The sequence below is a fragment of the Ailuropoda melanoleuca genome, chromosome 12 (genome assembly GCF_002007445.2).
Source record: "Ailuropoda melanoleuca isolate Jingjing chromosome 12, ASM200744v2, whole genome shotgun sequence".
NCBI lineage: Eukaryota > Metazoa > Chordata > Mammalia > Carnivora > Ursidae > Ailuropoda > Ailuropoda melanoleuca.
This window is the reverse complement of record NC_048229.1, coordinates 81,734,629-81,752,248: the sequence shown is the minus strand read 5'-3', so window position 1 is coordinate 81,752,248 and position 17,620 is coordinate 81,734,629. Positions and strand designations below refer to the sequence as shown.

General features: G+C 53.9%; 2 protein-coding genes across 2 annotated transcripts; both read left to right on the top strand.

Moving 5' to 3' along the window:
* Window positions 1-2,000: 2,000 nt before the first annotated feature.
* On the top strand, window positions 2,001-5,310 carry LOC117795144 (cadherin-1-like). Its single transcript, XM_034638247.1, has 4 exons — window positions 2,001-2,106; window positions 3,334-3,435; window positions 3,515-3,658; window positions 3,860-5,310. Exons 1-4 carry the CDS (start codon window positions 2,062-2,064, stop codon window positions 4,133-4,135), a joined length of 567 nt encoding a protein of 188 aa, XP_034494138.1. The 5' UTR covers window positions 2,001-2,061; the 3' UTR covers window positions 4,136-5,310.
* Window positions 5,311-5,361: 51 nt separating this feature from the next.
* On the top strand, window positions 5,362-17,599 carry LOC105240970 (cadherin-1). The gene is given in 11 exon segments (XM_034638248.1): window positions 5,362-6,806; window positions 7,298-7,448; window positions 8,350-8,478; window positions 9,844-10,032; window positions 11,444-11,565; window positions 11,567-11,683; window positions 11,882-12,018; window positions 12,842-12,957; window positions 15,311-15,450; window positions 16,741-16,876; window positions 17,333-17,599. Coding segments are annotated over 11 exon segments (1,530 nt in total). The 5' UTR covers window positions 5,362-6,603; the 3' UTR covers window positions 17,423-17,599.
* The last annotated feature ends 21 nt before the right edge of the window (window positions 17,600-17,620 follow it).

The following is a 17,620-nucleotide window of genomic DNA, read 5'->3' as shown; positions in this document are numbered from 1 at the left end:
GGTGTTCGAAGTTGAGTAAGCACGGGCATAATCTGGCACAGAGATGCTGGGAATACAAGAGGCTGGGAGAACAACTCGTTATTCTTGCACGACTTTCGATGGCCATGTCTTCAAGGGCCGTAGTGCTGCACGAGGGAGGACAGAGAGAGGGTAGGGCTGGGGAGCCAGATTCAGAGACTGGTCAGGAAACACTGCTTTCTCTGCACAGACTCAGCTACACTGAGAAGGAGGTGTGGGGTCAGGGTTGCAAAGTGGAGGGGTCCATCTCTCGTCAGGCTGCTGCCCTTCCCACTGAGCCTGGGCAGCTCAGAACCCCCTCAACACAAGCAGCCAGTACTGACAATAACCTGTGAAATGAGACCCTCGCCCGCCCCTTGCTGAGAACAGACTTCTGGGCTTGGCGTCTGTAGGAAATGGACGTACCATAAGTGTGTCGCTGAGCCTGCATCCACACACAGTGTTCACAAAGCCCACGGCAGCAACTTCTGCAGCACACTTTCCTCCTGCCTGGGCCCCTGGTGGTTTAACGCATTCACGCATAAATGCAAACCCTATGGTTTAACGCACAGCCGCAGCAATCCTGAAATTCTTAATTATTTTCTCTTTAAACTTATGGACGGTAAGTGAATTCTGAAAGGACAATGGAGCAGGGCAGATATGCACAGCACCAACCACTCCTGGCTACACCCATTCACATAGAAGGTCCACAGAGCCCCGGGAGCACAGAATCCCCACGGACACAACGGGTAGGTGATAGCAGGACTGGAAGTGAACACAAAGTAAGCATGTTGCATCCACTACTGGGCAAGTGAGGGTGCTGACAGCTGTTCTTAGAACCAGAAATCACTTCCAATGCAGAGAGGAGGCACTGGTGTTCTAGGCAGCACAATGAACGAGGGCCACTATCACACGCTCCTGCAGGGGTTACCTCCCTGCTTCTGAGGGAAGTGTATGTCATCCCAGTTCCTGCTAGAATGGCTTCATGGATGCTGAATTCCAAACCCCAGCCCTTCCAGGAGATACCAAAAGGAGTGTGGGCCATGTGGGGAGCACAAAAACCCCACGACTTGGAACAGTGACCCTTCTGTCCCTCTCCCCGTGCCAGGCTTGTGAAGAGTCTCTACATAAACTATGTGGATTTCAATAATAAATATTCATTACTATTTTCTCTAGTCCTATATGCTTTTGTAAAGGAAGGTGCATATGGGGGTCTTTCTTTCCCTGTGGGAAGAGGAGAGGGGAGGATTCTCTTCCCTATACAGCGTAATGCTGAGAAATCACCCTAGCCCTCAGTGTTCTGGGACTTTAGCATGAGCCATTGCAGAGGGGGGCAGAGTTAGGGGTAATGCTGGCAGAAGAGCTCACACTGAAATATAGTAGGAGGAGAACCCACAAACTGCCAGGTGATTCCTGCCTCCATTTCCCCTGGAACTGACCTGGAACTCCCCTTGAGAGGCTGACCAATTCAGGATGAGGAAAGTTCTGTCTGTTCCTCCTTCCTCCCCTTCAGCAACAAACCCCATTTCCAGGGTGGCCACAAGCCTCCAAGAAGGGCCCCCCAAAATCCACTTCCTATTATCCACACCCTTGTGCAGTCCCACCTTCATAGAACAGGGCTGACCTGTGGTGTGAAAATGGTGGTGTGAGATGCCCACAGCGACTTCAGCCTTGCCCTCACTATCTGGCATGGTCTCGGGTCACCACGTGCAGGGGAGCTAGGTGTTGATATCCCCTCCCAAGCATCAGCTAGGGCTAGCAGCCACTACCCTCATTTTGAAGAGGAGGCTCAGAGGAATGCCTGACATTGGCTGGATTCCGAGTCTCTGTCCCCTGGTAGACAGCTGAGAAGCCCTTAGCTGAGGCCACTGCCCTATTCCTGTGACACCTGGCTGGACTCTGCACCTGCTGGTTTCCCAGCACCTCCCCCTGACACCGTGATTGCCATGGACAGGCAGGTCGATAGTCCTTGGGCAACAGCACGTCAACAGCTGAGACGACAGGGCAGCGCGGCCCGCAGCCTCCACCCCACAGCGCTCGGTGACTGCGGCAGCCACCACAGCTATGGCCGGCCCCACCTGCTTTCTGCTCTGCTTGTCTGCCACCCAGGTAAGAACACTGCCGGCTTGTTTAGGGACCTTAGCTGAGCGGGTGAGGGTGTCACTCACCAGAATGGTCAATGAAGAACCCAGAACAGCACAGCACCTGCCACAGCTGAGGTGGGGACAAGCCACACCAGCATCCAAGCAGCACATGAGGAGGGCACACTTGTCTGAAATGTAGTCAATTTGTCTTTGATCCCTGGACTCTGCCTTGTCTGGCTGCAGGTCTGGCCCCGGTCCTGTGAGCCCAGCCAGTACCTGAACCAGCCTCTGAAAACTAGCCCTAGGGAGGAGTGTCACCACAGACGCTGTCTTCAAAGACCCACCTGCGTGGGGCACCTGGTGGCTCAGTCACTTAGGCAACCAACTCTTGATCTCAGCTCAGGTCTTGACCTCAGGGTGGGGGTTCCAGCCCCACGGGCTTTGTACTGGGTGTGAAACCCACCTAAAAAAAAGATCTAACTGCTCAAAATTTACTAAAGACAGTTTTTTAAAATACTTTTTTTAATTTAAGAGGCTGTTAATCTCATAACCCAGAGATAAATCCTGGAACATTCTTATACGTGCACTTTAATATATTACAAGCTCTCACACTTAACAGCAACCCCAACTTTATTGGGGTTTTTCTTTTGATAATATGCAGTTGTTATGTTTTTAAAAATTAAGAAAATACAGAAAATAAAAACCACCCAGTATCATAACTCCATTATTCAGAGGGCTTTCTGTTCATGGCACACAGCTGTGCACACCAGGACACCTACGTGTTCTCTTCTTATAAACACTGTGGAGCCCTTACTCTCTCATCTGCCTCTTTCCCTCTATAAAGTATCTCGAACGCCTTCCTTGCAGTTTTCACTGTTACGTCATGACCAAGATTGGGCTGTGCTTGAACCAATCCCCTGTTATTGGACATGAAAGGGGTTCCCAGAAAGAGTTTGTAGACCAGATTTAGGCCTAGTTTCGGTATAGATTGAAACATGTGCTGCATTTGGTGCTCAAGAAAGTTCTCCAATCTCCGGGATTTAGGAAGAAGATGTTCACTCCACCTTACCCCTCCCATGATGTCACAAAGCGCCCCCCCTCAGACTTCCCCTGCAGAGACCATGGTGGAGGTGGAGGCCTTTGTTTTCTGGGGAGCAGAGAACAGGACAGTGCTGACACCCAGGCTGGACTACAGGCGTTGTCCCAAAGCCTGACCCCTGGGCTCTTCACCTGCTTCCCGTTGAGTTTGCAGCTCTTTGCCCAGGGGATACCTTTCAGTGAAGGGGCTCCCAAGACTCGTCAGAAGCTGGGGTTGGTGGTGGAAGATGTGCATGGCAACAAGACCCTCCCACAGGTCAGTGTGGTGCTTACAAGAGCTGGCTTCATTGAGCGGTTAGGCCTGTGCTATGGTCCCTCTCCTCCTGTCCTTTTAGGGTACTCCCTCTGGATACCAAATGGAGGTGCTGACGTTACCACATGCCCACTTCGGTCCCAGGAGGCAAAAGAGAGACTGGGTGATCCCTCCCATCTCCATCCCAGAGAATGAAAGAGACCCATACCCAAAAATGATGGCTCAGGTATTGCAAAGGGAGGACTCTGGCTTCATTCTAGGGTTCCCTATGGAGAGGGATTGATACCGGACTGGGGTCCTTCTTGGCTGTTCTGCTTCTGTGTTGTCTTCAGGTCAAATCGAACGAAGACAAGGAAATCCGGGTTTTCTACAGTGTCCCTGGCAGAGGCTCTGAGGGGCCTCCTCGTGGTGTGTTTATCACGGACAGAGAGCAAGATGGCTGACGGTGACAATGCCCCTGGACAGAGAGACAGGATGGCTGACGGTGACAATGCCCCTGGACAGAGAGACAGGATGGCTGACGGTGACAATGCCCCTGGACAGAGAGCAGGAACCCCACTATGTTGTGAGTGTCTCCTATGTGGCTTCGGGGGCGGGGGCTGGCAGCGAGGCAGCCATCTCGTTTTCAGACAGCCATTGGATTTTTGAAGTTACTCATGAAACAATTTTTGAGCACCTGTTATATTCCAGGTGCCACACATGAGAGTTGAGAGGGTGGAGGCTGGCAGAGCTGGGGAAGGGATCAGGGATTGAAGAATGAGCTCTGTAGCTGTGGACAAATTCCAAGACTCATTGACGAGGATCAGTGAGATGTAAAGTTCTGAGCTCAGGGCCGAGAGCAGGACTGGAGGGAGATAGAGGCTGTTGTTATAGCGTCTGCCATTACTGTTAGCTACAGAGATGCACAATGAAGAGTCCAGCTCTAGAGGGGAAAAGACAGGACCCTTGCAGCAAAGACCAAGGTGCAGCAGGGGGAGAGAAGGTGGCAAGAGAGGGCTGAGCAGAGGGAATGAGCAGGTTGTGTGACTCTAGGTTGGAACATTCTAGACACTCTCCAAATGTTAGGAGTGTAGGACCCAGAGCCACACAACCTATGGTGAGACCCCAGCTCTGACACTTCTCTTCTTTGTAGCCCTGGGTGTGGAAGTTACCCCTCCGCCTCCCTTTGCTGTTAGGTTTACGTATGTGAAGCACTTTGAACAGTATCTAGTTACAAGTAAGTTCTCAATGCACGTTAGCTGAGCACCATTTAAATACAGCTCTCTGGTGTGTTTTGTCCAGAAGACTCTCCACCACACCCCTCGGAGAGAAACCGAGGCCCCTTAAAGCCTCAGTTTACTCTCCTCCCGAGTACACTGCCCTCTTTCAGACTCAAAGCGAGCTCCCCGGCAGGACCACCTTCCACCCCTGGGAAGGGAGAGTGGGCACATGCTGCAGAAATCAAACCCTGAGTCCTTGTGGTCCCACCCAGCTAGGCACTTTCTGTGGAAAAGGAGAGGGTGGGTAGGATATGGCTAGCACGCTGCCGTCACATCAGAAAAATCTGAGCAGACACGGACAGGCACGCACTACAATGGTATCACCGAGGCTGGAGTACGTGCTGCTTTCTCAGGCCCCCAAGCTCCGAAATGTGAGATGAAGGTAGAAAGTGGGCTCTCTGCAATGGGCCTTCTGAGGGGCAGGTGCCCACTGGCCGGGGGACCCCCACATGCCTCTGCTGCACCTGTATTGCCTTTCAGCTTTTCCTTCATGCTGTGTCTCCAACTGGGAACGCTGTGGAGGACCCGATGGAGACTGTGATCACAGTGACAGACAAGAATGACAACAGGCCCGAATTCACGCAGGCGGTATTTGAGGGGTCTGTGATGGAAAGAGCCCTCCCAGGTTAATTAGAACAATGGAGGGTTTTAGTGACACATGGCAGTAGTATCAGGGAAAATATAAAGAATCTGGGAAACGGAAGCATGAACAGCAGAGGAGGTCATGTTATGGATCCACACTCTGGGTTCCAGGGCAGGGAAGGGCTCCACTCCGAGATGAAAAAGGACAGATCAAGAACTGCAAAGACTTGGGTGGAGCGGGGCAGGGCAGGGGGTGTTCAAGCAACAGAGACTGTCTCAGGCTTGCTCAAGAGAGTTGGGACTGGGGACAGCTACAGGTGGAAAGAATCCTACAAAGAGGGGCCAACAAGGGCCATAAAGCAAGAAGGTCCTTCCGAGCACCAGGAAGTCCAGGGATCATGGGTCGCCACCCGTCAGATGACGCCTGCTGGTTGCCTCACTTCTGGCTCTATGTCCTGTCTGCGTTTGCTGGTTTCTACATCTAACTGGTGCCTGGATAGACCCTCCTCCACTGAGTGGCCATTCTTATTTCATAGCTTTCTCTACACCCCCTTTCTGCATCCCCTTCCATTTCTCCCTGATGAACTCCCTACATATTTCCCAATTTCTGGTCCTGCAAACAAGAACCGGACTGATTATTCTTGATTCAGGGGACACTCTGGTTTCAATTGGCTCTTACTTATTCCACTGAGGAGTTACCAGACCTCCAGACACGACTGTATGGTGATGGCACCCTAGGCAACACTGACAGGCCCATGTGCCCACAGCTTCCAATCTGATATTTTGGGAATGGATGTTGAGGTCCTCATTCTCTGGGACTGAAGATAAATGAAACCAAAAATCACAGGGTATTTCATGTGAAAGGACATTGTGATGGATGCTTTCTTCTCCCTCCTGGCCCACCACCAGCAGCCACTAATGCTTTCTTCTTCCTCTTTTTCTCTTTCTTCTCTATCTCCGTGCTGCCTTTGGCCCTCTGACAAACCATGGATCAGCAACCAGCACCAGCTGTCCTCTCGTCACCCACGTGAGGCACACATGTGCTTCAGGATATCTCAGTAGACCCAACCCCAGAGGCCTGGTTGGAGCAACCAGGACGCACTGCCCCCACCCAACTTTGCCCGCCCCCTCACACTTCTTCTCTCCATCTGGCTTGTGTGCTTGGCTCCAGCTCCTGATGTGAGGCCAGTGTCCAGACAGGAAGGACTCCCCTGACAATGCCAGGGGAGGACGAAGGACAGAGAGGCCTGAGAACAGAACAGCTGGAAAGATGAGATATGAAACAGCCACCTCACCCTCCCCTTGAGGGCATGATAGAATTTCAGCACCCATGTCAATGAGGGACAAGGATCCCATACTGACGGCCATGTCAGAAGATTCCCAAAAGAGAAAAAAGAGGGAGAGGCAAACCAGGAACCAGATTCTTCACTCTAGAGAACACACTGCTGGTCACCAGTGGGGAGGGAGGTGGGGGAGGGGGGAAACAGGTGAGGAGGATGAGAAGAGCACGTGTCCTGATGAGCCCCATTTGAGGTATGGAAGTGATGAATCACTACATTGTACACTCGAAACGAATATTACACTACATGTTAACCAACTGGAATTAAAAACAAAACTTAAAAAATAAAGTAAAAAAAAATTTTTTAAAGATGCCCTGGGGCATCTGGCTGGCTCAGTCGGTGGAGCCAAAGGACTTTCAACCCCAGGGTCGTGAGGTCGAGCCCCACAGATTTATTTTTTTTAAGTAAATAAATCTTTGAAAACAAAAATACAAAATACAAAAATTTTTAAAGATGCCCTAAAGATTTCTGGAAAAAGTAAACAAATCACCTGAAAATTATTATGATAATTTGGTGAATTATTTGAACTAGAACTTATATCCCTTGATAAGTAGTTTTATCACATGTATAGTGAAGAGACTAAAACAGGAACACATTTAAATTTAGATTTCTATATTAATTTGTATTGTCCTGCCAGTTGTTAACTGCTGAGATTATCAACTCTTCTCCCCTTTGTCCTTGCAGGAACATCTGTGATGATCACGAGAACACCTACAACGCAGACATCGCCTACACCATCCTCAGTCAGGACCCCTCGGTACCTCAATCCAACATGTTCGCCATCAACCGGGACTCGGGAGTCATCTCTGTGCTCGCTCCTGGGCTGGACCAACAGGTCAGGCGGCAGCAGGGGCCCCCCGGTGGTGCAGTTAAATGTACATTAGTCCCAGCCGGTGAGGCAGGGCAGCAGCCAGTCAGAACCAAGTCCTGACCAATTAGAACATGAACCAACCAATTGGAAGAGGCATTTATCAGGGACACCTGGGGGGCTCAGTCGGTGGAGCGTCTGCCTTCAGCTCTGGTCAGGATTCCAGGGTCCTGGGATGGAGCCCCGTGTAGGGCTCCCTGCTCAGCCGGGAGTCTGCTTCTCTCTCTCCCTCTGCCCCTCCCCAATGCTCGTTCTCTCTCTCTCATTCAAATAAATAAATAAAATCTTAAAAAAGAAAGAAAGAAAGAAAAGAAAGAAGAAGAGGCATCTATCCGCCCGGGCGGGCAGGCTGACTTTGAGCCCGGGGTGTAGTTAGCCCTAAGATATCCCTGGGGCAAATCACAAATGTGACCCACAAGACGGCTCCTGTAAGAAGTGAAATGAAATGACTCTGTTTCCCACAAACTTAGACCACATTCTCTGGTGAAAACAGAAAAGTACTAGCATCATGTCCCCATAAGCATTGCACCCATAAATGAAGGGGCTCCCGGACGCCCTGGCCTAGTGCTGGGACTGGGAATATATTGATCAGATCCCAATCCAGGAAACTTTCCTCCTGGGTCAGCTTTGGGAGGGGGTGATCTGATTTATGCATAGTTTGCTTCTTTGAGTGGAGAGCCAAGGTGAAAGCAGAGACTTCAGTCTCTCCTTGAGTGCTCCTGGAAGGTGGTCACTTCCTCGGGGGGGAGGAGGGCAGCCTCCAGGTCTGCTGCCTCGGGCGTCCCATATTTACTCTCTGGGTGCCATTGGGTGGATCCAAACCTGCCCTGAGAATCCCCAGGGCTGACTGCTGCATGCCTGTCTGCAGAGCACCCCTGCGTACACCCTGACGGTCCAAGCTGCCGACCTTGGAGGCGAAGGCTTACGCACGACTGCAACAGTTGTGATCACAGTCACCCAGAGCAACCCCAACCCTCCCATCTTCAGCCCCACCTGGGTGAGTCCTGGCAAAGCCGGTGGATGTCTGGTGACCTGTGTGTCACTGTGTTGAGCCGCAGTCATGATTCATACCGCAGCCTGGTGACAATTTAGAACCCTCTGGACATCTTTGGGTCACACTGACTAACTCTCCCTGTCCCGGGGCAAGGGCAGCCCTCTCTGCCAGTGGTGACTTGTATGGGCAGGTGAGCGTGGAAGGAGGAGTCCATGATACGGAGAAGATGTGGTTGTCCTGAGGCCAGGGAAGGGGCTCCATCTCTGGCTGGGAGCCCTCTGGATCCCACTGGGTAAGATTGAAGAGCCCCTGGGCCCAGATGGCAGGAACCAACTCAAGGATTCTCCAGGAGCACAGCGTACAGCATACTTGGATGAATACAGGATAGAGGGAATTTATCCTAAAGAGAGTAGGGGTTTGGGGTGCAGCTGAGCCTTTACGAGGGCTGAGAAGCAGGGTCTGGAAACCTCTAGGAATCCAGGCCACCTGGTCTGTCTGTCCCTCTCCCTTGCTCTCTATGTCCCACCTTTCTGCCTATGCTCAATTCTCCCTCTGCACCCAGACTCTGTCTCCCCATGTATATTTGCATACTCACAATGTCCCTTCCTCCGCGGGACATATACTGTGCACCTACTTGGTGGCCGGGTCCTGTTCCAGGCAGAGAACTGCAGAGGGTCACATGGCTGTATCCCCTACAACTGAAACAAAGAGGCAGTTGTAGACATTTTCTTACCACCCTGACAGTCCTGAGCAGTAAAACCAGCATTGTTCCCAAGGTGACTGGGTTTGGAGTCAGGGTCTCACCTGAGCCTGGCAGGTATTTGAGCAGGAGCTCCCCTAAGAGTCACACGGGCCAGACTTAAGACAGAGACACTTGCTCCCTGTGGAGACTGTGTCGGAAGGGACCTGACAGGGAGGGCCAGCGGACAGGCCGGAGAAGCCACTCCAGGCCCGACTTCTTGCTCGGCTCCCGGGCCTGCAGGGCTGACGGCCAGGGACGGTGGCTGCAACCTGGGAACAGAGCCAGGGGCGGCTGCGCTTGGCCACGGGGACACACCCTCGTCAGCTGATGCACTCCGGGACCGAGCTGCTGGAGCCTGGGAGACGTGGCGTCAGCGTTCCAGCCCCTTTACTACAGGCTGAAAACAGACACCAGCTGCTGCAAGCCCCATTGCCTACGCGCCCACCCAGAGCACTGAGCAGGGCCTTTGCAGGTGCCCAGCTCCGGCCGACGGACACCCCTTTAAGAGAAGACCCTGCACTGTGGTCCCTCTGGTAAAGAACAGTGGGTTCCGTGAGGCTGACAGGCTGTGTGTTTGCCGAACCCCCACACAGGGTGTCAGGAACGAGCGCCTCTTTCTCGTGCAGTACGTGGGCCGGGTGTTTGAGAACAAGGTGGATGCAGGGATAGTAAGGCTGAAGGTGAAGGACGCAGACGTCCCTGGCTCCCCCGCATGGAAGGCTGTGTTCTCCATCCTGAATGACAGAGCGGGGCTCTTCACTGTCACCACGGACCGCGAGACCAATGACGGCCTTCTGAAAACAGCCAAGTTGGGTGTGAGCTCTGAGGAGACGGCCGCCGCCACTATTAGTTCTGGGAGCAGATGGCACACTCTTCACACAGGAGAGCCGGCTTCCCAGTGAGGGCTTCCTGCTGTGATGGCGGTCCTCTCCGGTCCTTGTGTCAGAATGGCCACATCACCACCCTTGACCTCAGAAGTGCTGCCTAATTAACTGTTTTCTCCCAGAAAAATACTAACGTGGGATATTTCCATAGAGCTAAACTGTGACACATTGTCTTCATTAGGGTTCCCCCCAAAGTGGGAGGGACCCTGGGGGTGCTGAGGAGGGATGGGTGGGACAGGAACGGGGGAGAGAAAAGGGATCTCGAGAACAGAGGGGCTCAGGCCCCCGGGTCCTTTGGAGCAATGCCTTGGAGTCGTCTTGTCAGAGACACGTGTCTGCCTTCACTTGGGTTCGAAGCTGCTGGTTTACCCCAGAGGCAGGAAGCCAGGTCCCCAGAGCTAACGTGGTCTTCAGAGTGGGCAGAGGGGCCTGGAACCATCTGCTCCCCATTTCCCCAGACAAACCTAAGATGAATTATCAGGGACAGAGAAAAATCGAGAAGACAGGGAGGGAAGGAGTCGTGGGAGAAGAGGAAACTCAGGGACCTCTGCTAGGCCAAGGGTTTTATCCCAGGAGGCTGGGGAGGGCATAGGCCTTCCTGCTGTTTGTTCCAAATGTGGTCTTTTGGCCCCAGAATACTGGGTCACTTAGAAACATGGAGAAGGCAAGGGCAGCATCGAGACAAGCCTGGGGGGACAGAAGGGCTAAAATTCAAGAATTCCGCCAAGGGCACCAACCTGCATCTGACCTGAGAAGATGCGGGGGCGTGGGGGGGGAGTTGATCCCTGCGAATAAGCACATGTCTTGCTGAGGCCTACATCAGAGGGGCCCAATTCGAGTCACCCCTGGCCCAGCCATGTGGGGACACTTTCAGATAATTCTGCTCAGAGCCCGCCACTGCCTCCCAAGTATGAGGATAATAAAACAGCGAACACGCTGTCTCACCAAGTGCCCCAGGCAGTGTATGTCCTAGCACTCAGTTTTCACACCAACTCCAGCAGGGGAGTGCTGCAATTATGGACGTTTGATGGTGGATAAACTGAGGCACAGAGAAGTGAGGTCACCTGCTTGGGCTGCCCCGCAAATGGCAGAGCCAAGATCTTAACCAAAGTCCACTAAGTGGACTAAGTGTGAAGTATCTGAGAGCCAGGTCAGCGTGGAGCACTCTCGAGACAACCACTCCTGCCCTGCCATCCCAAGCTGTGACCTTCCCTCAGGACAGGAAGAGGGTCACAAGCCAGGGCCTGTGCTCTCTTGCAGGCCAGCCAAAGGGGGGCCTACTGCGCAAAGTCCCCGAAAGCTGTCCCTGAGTCCCCTGACCACCGTCTGCTGTGTTCCTCAGGGTTTGGATTTTGAGACCACACAGCAATACACCCTCTACGTGACAGTGGCGAATGCGGTGCCCTTGGCGTCTCTCCCCACGTCCACAGCCACCGTCACCGTGGATGTAATGGACGTGAATGAGGCCCGTCTTCGTACCCCCGATAAAGATGGTGGAAGTGCCCAAGGATGTTGGTGTGGGCCAGGAAATAACATCATAGAGGGCCCAGGACCCAGACAGCCTCCAGTGTCAGAAAATCAGGTAGGACTGGAGGTGTGACCTGGCCTTCTGCCCTGGGGCCTGCTCACGCACCCAGGGCTGAAATCCAGCCACATATCTGAGAACCAGCCAGAGGAAATACTTAAATTTGTCAGCACCTGGATGCTCATTATGCCCTGGAAGCAGGGCTGGGAGACACATGGTCCCAGCCCTACAAGAATGAGGGTTTATCCCTTTCAGGTACCAGATATGGCACGACCCAAGCCATCGGCTGGACATCAACTCAGAAACAGGCGTCATTTCCACTCGAGCCAGTCTGCACAGGGATGACATGAAGAACCACACATTTTCAGCGGTTGTCATAGCTACAGATGATGGTAAGGGCTTGAATGTTTCATCCTTGGACCATACCCCTCCATTGACCCAATGCCCCGAGTCATGCTGGGTTCCACGTTGTGCCATGTGTACGTCATCTCAACACATCTTTACCAGAAACTGTCCAGGAAGCACTGTGTTATCTTACCCATTTTATTCATGAAAACACAGGCTTGAGGAGATGAAATTATCTAACCAGCATCCCAGGGGGTGAGTAAAGGCTTGAGCGAGGCTGTCCAGGGTTCCAAGCAGAATCACTCAGGGGGTCCAGCCTGGCTGCTCTGTTATAGCAAAGGCGACCGGGGGCCACGGCACCATCAGCACTGGCAGCAGAGTAGCAGGTCTGCCCCCAGACACCCTAAGGGACAAGATACCATGTCACACGCTCACAGCTGGTACAAACACCCATCTGCACACCCACAGGTGATGCTTACACGTCCACACACACTCGGTCATACACATTCACATACATTGTCACATTCACACACATACTCTCACAACACCCTGCTCAGGTAACCTTACGTGGGACCACCAGCACTTGGCAGACTGTACCCACAAATCCTGGCGCTGGACCCAGGCCTGAGGACCTAGCGAGTACTCAGGGCTCTGTGGAGTAGCTGTGTTTGGAGTTAGATGAGAGATAAATGGTAAGATGAAGCCGACTCTTCAGGCTGGCTCAGTGGGCCAATGAGACATATTCCATGGGCGTGGGGTGGGGGGCGCCGGAGGGCCAGCCGACCACATGAGATAGCATTTAAGTTGGAGGAAATGTGTCAGCTCACAAATCTGTGGGGTCTGATCTCTTCTGTCTCGCTTCCTCCTTAGGGCAACCACCTGCCACGGGCAGCGGGACCCTTGTCCTCACTTTGTCTGACACAGACTGCCCAACAGTGGACTCACAGTGCCTTTCCACCTGCCAGAGGGGACCAGAGCTCCCAGCTGTAAGTATGGGTCACCAGGATCTTTCACCAAAAGATTATGCCCTGACTTGATATGGTACAGCTCACACTGCAAATGTTTTTATCATTTTTAAGTATTTTCATATTTTATTATAACTTTGACTCCAAAGATGGGCCATTTAAATATTTATTGTGATAACTTTCTGGTAGACGAGGGCCTTGAAGAAGAACCACCTTGCTCTAATTTGCCTGTAAGCGCCAAAGGAAACCTTGTCATCTTCTCATTAGAGAAGTTTCCAGAGGAGGCAATGTCCCAGTGACAATCCTGGTTCTCAGAGAGGGCTGAATGCCCGGAGGCCAGGCATGGGCTGAGGGTCTCAAGTCTCCTGTGAAAGGGGCAGGGACCCTAAACCCTGCAGTTTTGTCTGCATGGATGCAGGTTGGGGAAGTAGGCCCCAGAGAGGCCCTGGAAGGAATTGTTAACAACTCCATGCTCTCCCACCCTCTCTCCCAACGAATAAGTTCTCTCCTGGGCCAAAGAGTGTCAGGTCTCTAGAAAGGGAGTCACAGGGCAAGAGCTAACCCCATCCACAACTGCTCATCCCAGAGATGGTCACTGGTGTCAGTTTTCTGTGGGGTCAGAGTAGAAAATATCTAATACAGAGCCTCTCTGTGCACACTCTATAAAATGGGGATAATACCAGCAACACCATGAAGCTGTCGTGAGGGTTCAGTGAGTGAGTCTTTAATCTGTACACACTCACAGCATCAAACTACAGACGACTCCACCTTTCTACACCCTTTCATGCCTCGCCAGCAGCGCCACCCCAGGACACTGTTCATTTTACACACAAATGGGCCTCATTCTTTTTAATGGACCGCAGCAGGACATGCTGGTGCATAACAGGGCTCATTTATTTAATTGTCCCCAGAGGAGACAGTCTGGTTGTTTCTTGTCTCTTGTATGCATGGGTGTTTGCAAAAACAGGTGTGAGCATGTGTTTGGGGTTTTCTCCTATAAACATAATCCCGCCCAAACGTAATGTGTGTTTAAATCTCAAATAGGTATTTCTTAACTACCTCCAAAGTAGGTGTAACCAGCACACTCCCAACCTTTGCTAGGAGGGTCTCCTTCCCCGCCTTGGAGGGGTCTGACTCCTAACCTACACAGTCCCTGCTCACTGTCCAGTAGATAGAAAATGCACCCCATACCCAGAGCAACACAACCAGTCGACCAACATGGTGGTGTAAACCCTTCCAGAGTTTAAACATAATGGAGTGCCCTTATCTTTACTTATGTTACCTAACATGTTATCTATATAATTTTAATACTCGGCTGTCACTTTTCTCACCACGGCATCGCCCAGGCCCTAACCTGTCAGTGCGGAGAGCCTCCTTAGGGGACGGGACGGGGGCGGGCTGGGTGGGGGGGACAGGCAGCGCCACAAGAGCGACAGCTCAGAGAGCCTCGCCTCATCTCAACCTCGGGGGTCCTTACTGCCCCGATTTATGGGAGAGGAAACTGAGGCACCACCACGTGGTCTCTGGGGCAGTCAGTATCGCAAAACTCATCTGCCCCCTTTGAGGGGGCTTCCGCCAAAACCCTTACAGCCCCAAGGAAGGGGAAAAACAAAACACAAAACGTAGTTCTGGGACTCCTGCTGGGAGAGTCCGGCCCACGCGCGTCCCCGANGCCCGCCCACCCCCAGCCCAGCTGCGAGGCCCCTGGGACACCCCAGGTGGACCCTGAGGTGGAGCCGCCTTCCCCGCCAGAAGGACGCGCCCCCCAACCTGAGTCTGGTGGGACACGTGGCTCTTAGGCCCTGGGAGGGGCCAGAGTCCGGACAGGGGCGGGTCGGGGAGGTGCCTGCGCCCCAGGACCAGCTCCCGTTCTGGGGGTGACGGATGCGGGCCGTTCCGAGACTGCGGGCGCTCCAGCGACACCTGGGCTCCTCGGAGGTAGGGGGCAGGCCCGGACGCTGGGTTCCTGGCTCGTCAGCAGCGGCCAGGGGGCTAAGGTCCCAGGTGACCCATGAACCAGGGGACAGAGAGCTGGACTCCGGGAGAACGAGCACCCGGGTCTGGCCACCCGCTGCCGACACGGACTGGCTGGAGGGTGGCCTCTGTGCGGAGATGCCCTTCAGTGGCTGGGTGGAGGGGAGGGGGCCCTGGTAGGCGTTGGTGTGGGGGAGTGGGGGACTGGCCAGCATTATTTATCAACTGTTTTTCAGTGTGTTAACCCCACAGCCTCCCGCGGCTGACTCGGCAGCTCCGAGGCTCCTCCCACCTCCAGCGTCCAGCGGCAGTGCTTTTGACTCGGGCTGCTGTCTCCAAGCCAATGTGGACACAAGGCTGGGCCCCATGCACTCATTCCCGTCCCTCTCTTGTGGTGCAGGGCAGAGGCATGGAGTCGACCAGCAGCCCACTGACCACACACGTGCTGGACACTGCCTCGGGGCTTCCAGCCCAGGGCCTCTGCCTCTGTCTGTCCAGGCTGGAGGACCACGGCCAACAGTGGATGGAGTTGAGGAAAAGGTAGACTTGAACTCTGGGCTAGACGTGAGTCCAGACCACCTCTCCCCAGCCAGGGGGCAAGGAGAACGCAGACAGCCAGTGGGTGTGGGCACTGAGGTCAGATGGCACTGCTGACCACCGTGATGTGATCTCCTCAACCGCACACCCCCAGTGACTCCCCCTGAGGGCAGGGCTGGCGAAGGCCCACGGTGTAATCTAAAGGCCTCATTGTCACCGTGATTAACAGGTCATCTTGTGCGCAGTGAGCACTTTACTTCTCTTCTCACTACAGCCTGTGGGCAGGACCCATAATTACCCTTTATAGATAGGGAGACTGAGGCAGCAAGAGGCAAGTAGCTGGGATGCCATGCCTCACCTGGCAGCGCTGGGCCCCTCAGCAGGCCTTGAGCCCTGGCCCCAGGCTCAGGCTCTGCTGGGGCAGGCCCAGCCCCGGGCCCGCCTGGTAGCTCTGGGGCTATCCTGTGAGCCTTTTGAAGGAGGCAGGCGCCCTCTGGTGGTGGGAGTGGGCGGCTGGGCACCAAAGGTTCAGGGCCTGAGGGCATGGAGCTCATCCCCCCGCCCTTCACTGAGGCTGGGGGTCCAGGTCCCATCTGAGTTGCCCACTCTTGTCCTAAAAGAATCCATGGAGTCCCCTGGAGGGTCACACAGACCCATACCCAAACCCCCATGAACTGTGGGTACAGTGCCAGAGCACTCCGGAGTGACAGGAGGCGGGGGGGATGTGCAAATTAGCGAGCAAAGCAACAGTCCCTCCGAACCCTCCATTCGGACACTCCGTGCAGTGCCAACAGGCCACCATGCAGATGGGGGTCTGGGTACAGTTACCCAGGACCAGCTCCCGTTCTGGGGGTGACGGATGCGGGCCGTTCCGAGACTGCGGGTGCTCCAGCGACACCTGGGCTCCTCGGTACAGAAAGCCACACACAATGTATTAAATGAAAAGTACAGGTTATCAAACAGTATGTACAGTATAATCATTTTATACTGTATACATTTTAGGGTATTTCCTAAGTCCACAAATAAGCACAGTTATGTGTAGAGAAAATCTGGGAAAATATATGCCAGTATAAAGGGATTGTTGCTCAGAAAATAGGCGGGTTTTTGTTTGTTTTTACCCATCTGCCTCTCTGTATTGGAGCTCTGTCTAAAAAGACAGTGCAGTGGTGTCCCTGAGCTGCTCCAGAACCCCGGGCCCTAGACTGTGCCCTGCTGTGGGGTTGTCTGAGGCCACTGGCCATGCAGATCCTGGAGGGCCAGGGAGGGGCCCCCCTCACCGTCCACTCTCTCCAGCTACACCGACTCAGACGGCCGCTGCCCAGGGCTCCTGCCACCAGGCCCGGTGAAGGCAGGCACCTACAAGCTGTCCTTTGACACCGAGGGCTACTGGAAGAAGAGGGGGCAGGAGAGCTTCTACCCATACGTGGAGGTGAGGGCCAGGGGTGGAGGCCCGTGATTCACCCAGATTCCTGCAGTGGGCAGGCTGGTCCTACCCCTCCCACCTCTCCCAGGGCGGTGGCAGTGAGTTCACCTGCTTTGAGCTCCCAGAAGAAAGGCGTCCAGGGACTCCACCACAACATATCCGTCCCTGCCCTATGCCTGGGTAAGGCTGTGGGGGCAGGGCCAAAAGTGACTCAGCCCCTGTGGACAAAGGCATTCACCTGACCCTGTTCAAGAGGGATCCTTTGGGCTTCTCAAGTCGATGGCTCTCTCCGGAGAGGATTCAGCCCCATCGCAGCCCTGGCCAGGTTTCTAGCTCTCCACGAGCTCCAGCTGGCTCTTGGGGCCGGGCCCCACTTAACTCCTACCCCCGGCCCACAGCTGGGCTGCTTTTGCGCTGCATGCAGGCCCCTCACTCTCTTCTGCTGCTTTCCCTGCTTCTCAGGTTGTTTTCACCATCACCGATGAGACCCGCAGGTTCCACGTGCCCCTGCTGCTGAGCCCATGGTCCTACACCACGTATCGAGGGAGCTAGTGGCCAAGCCGTCGCCTCTGGCCAGCTGCTGGCCTCGAAGCATCGATCCACAGCTCACTGAGGCGCCAAGAGAGGGCACCGGGCCACACTCCCTCTGTGGGAGGTTCCGGCACTCTATCTCCAGGGACAGCTGAGTCTCGGGCATCAATAAAGTCGATGCTGGCATCTGGAAGGCCACTGCAGTCCCTGGGCTCAGCT

Coding starts and splice junctions, on each gene's coding strand:
- LOC117795144 (XM_034638247.1), top strand. CDS start 2,062: ATGGCCGGCCCCACCTGCTTTCTGCTCTGCTTGTCTGCCACCCAG. Junction 2,107..3,333: donor TCTGCTTGTCTGCCACCCAG/GTAAGAACACTG, acceptor TTGAGTTTGCAG/CTCTTTGCCCAGGGGATACC. Junction 3,659..3,859: donor ACCCAAAAATGATGGCTCAG/GTATTGCAAAGG, acceptor TATCACGGACAG/AGAGCAAGATGGCTGACGGT.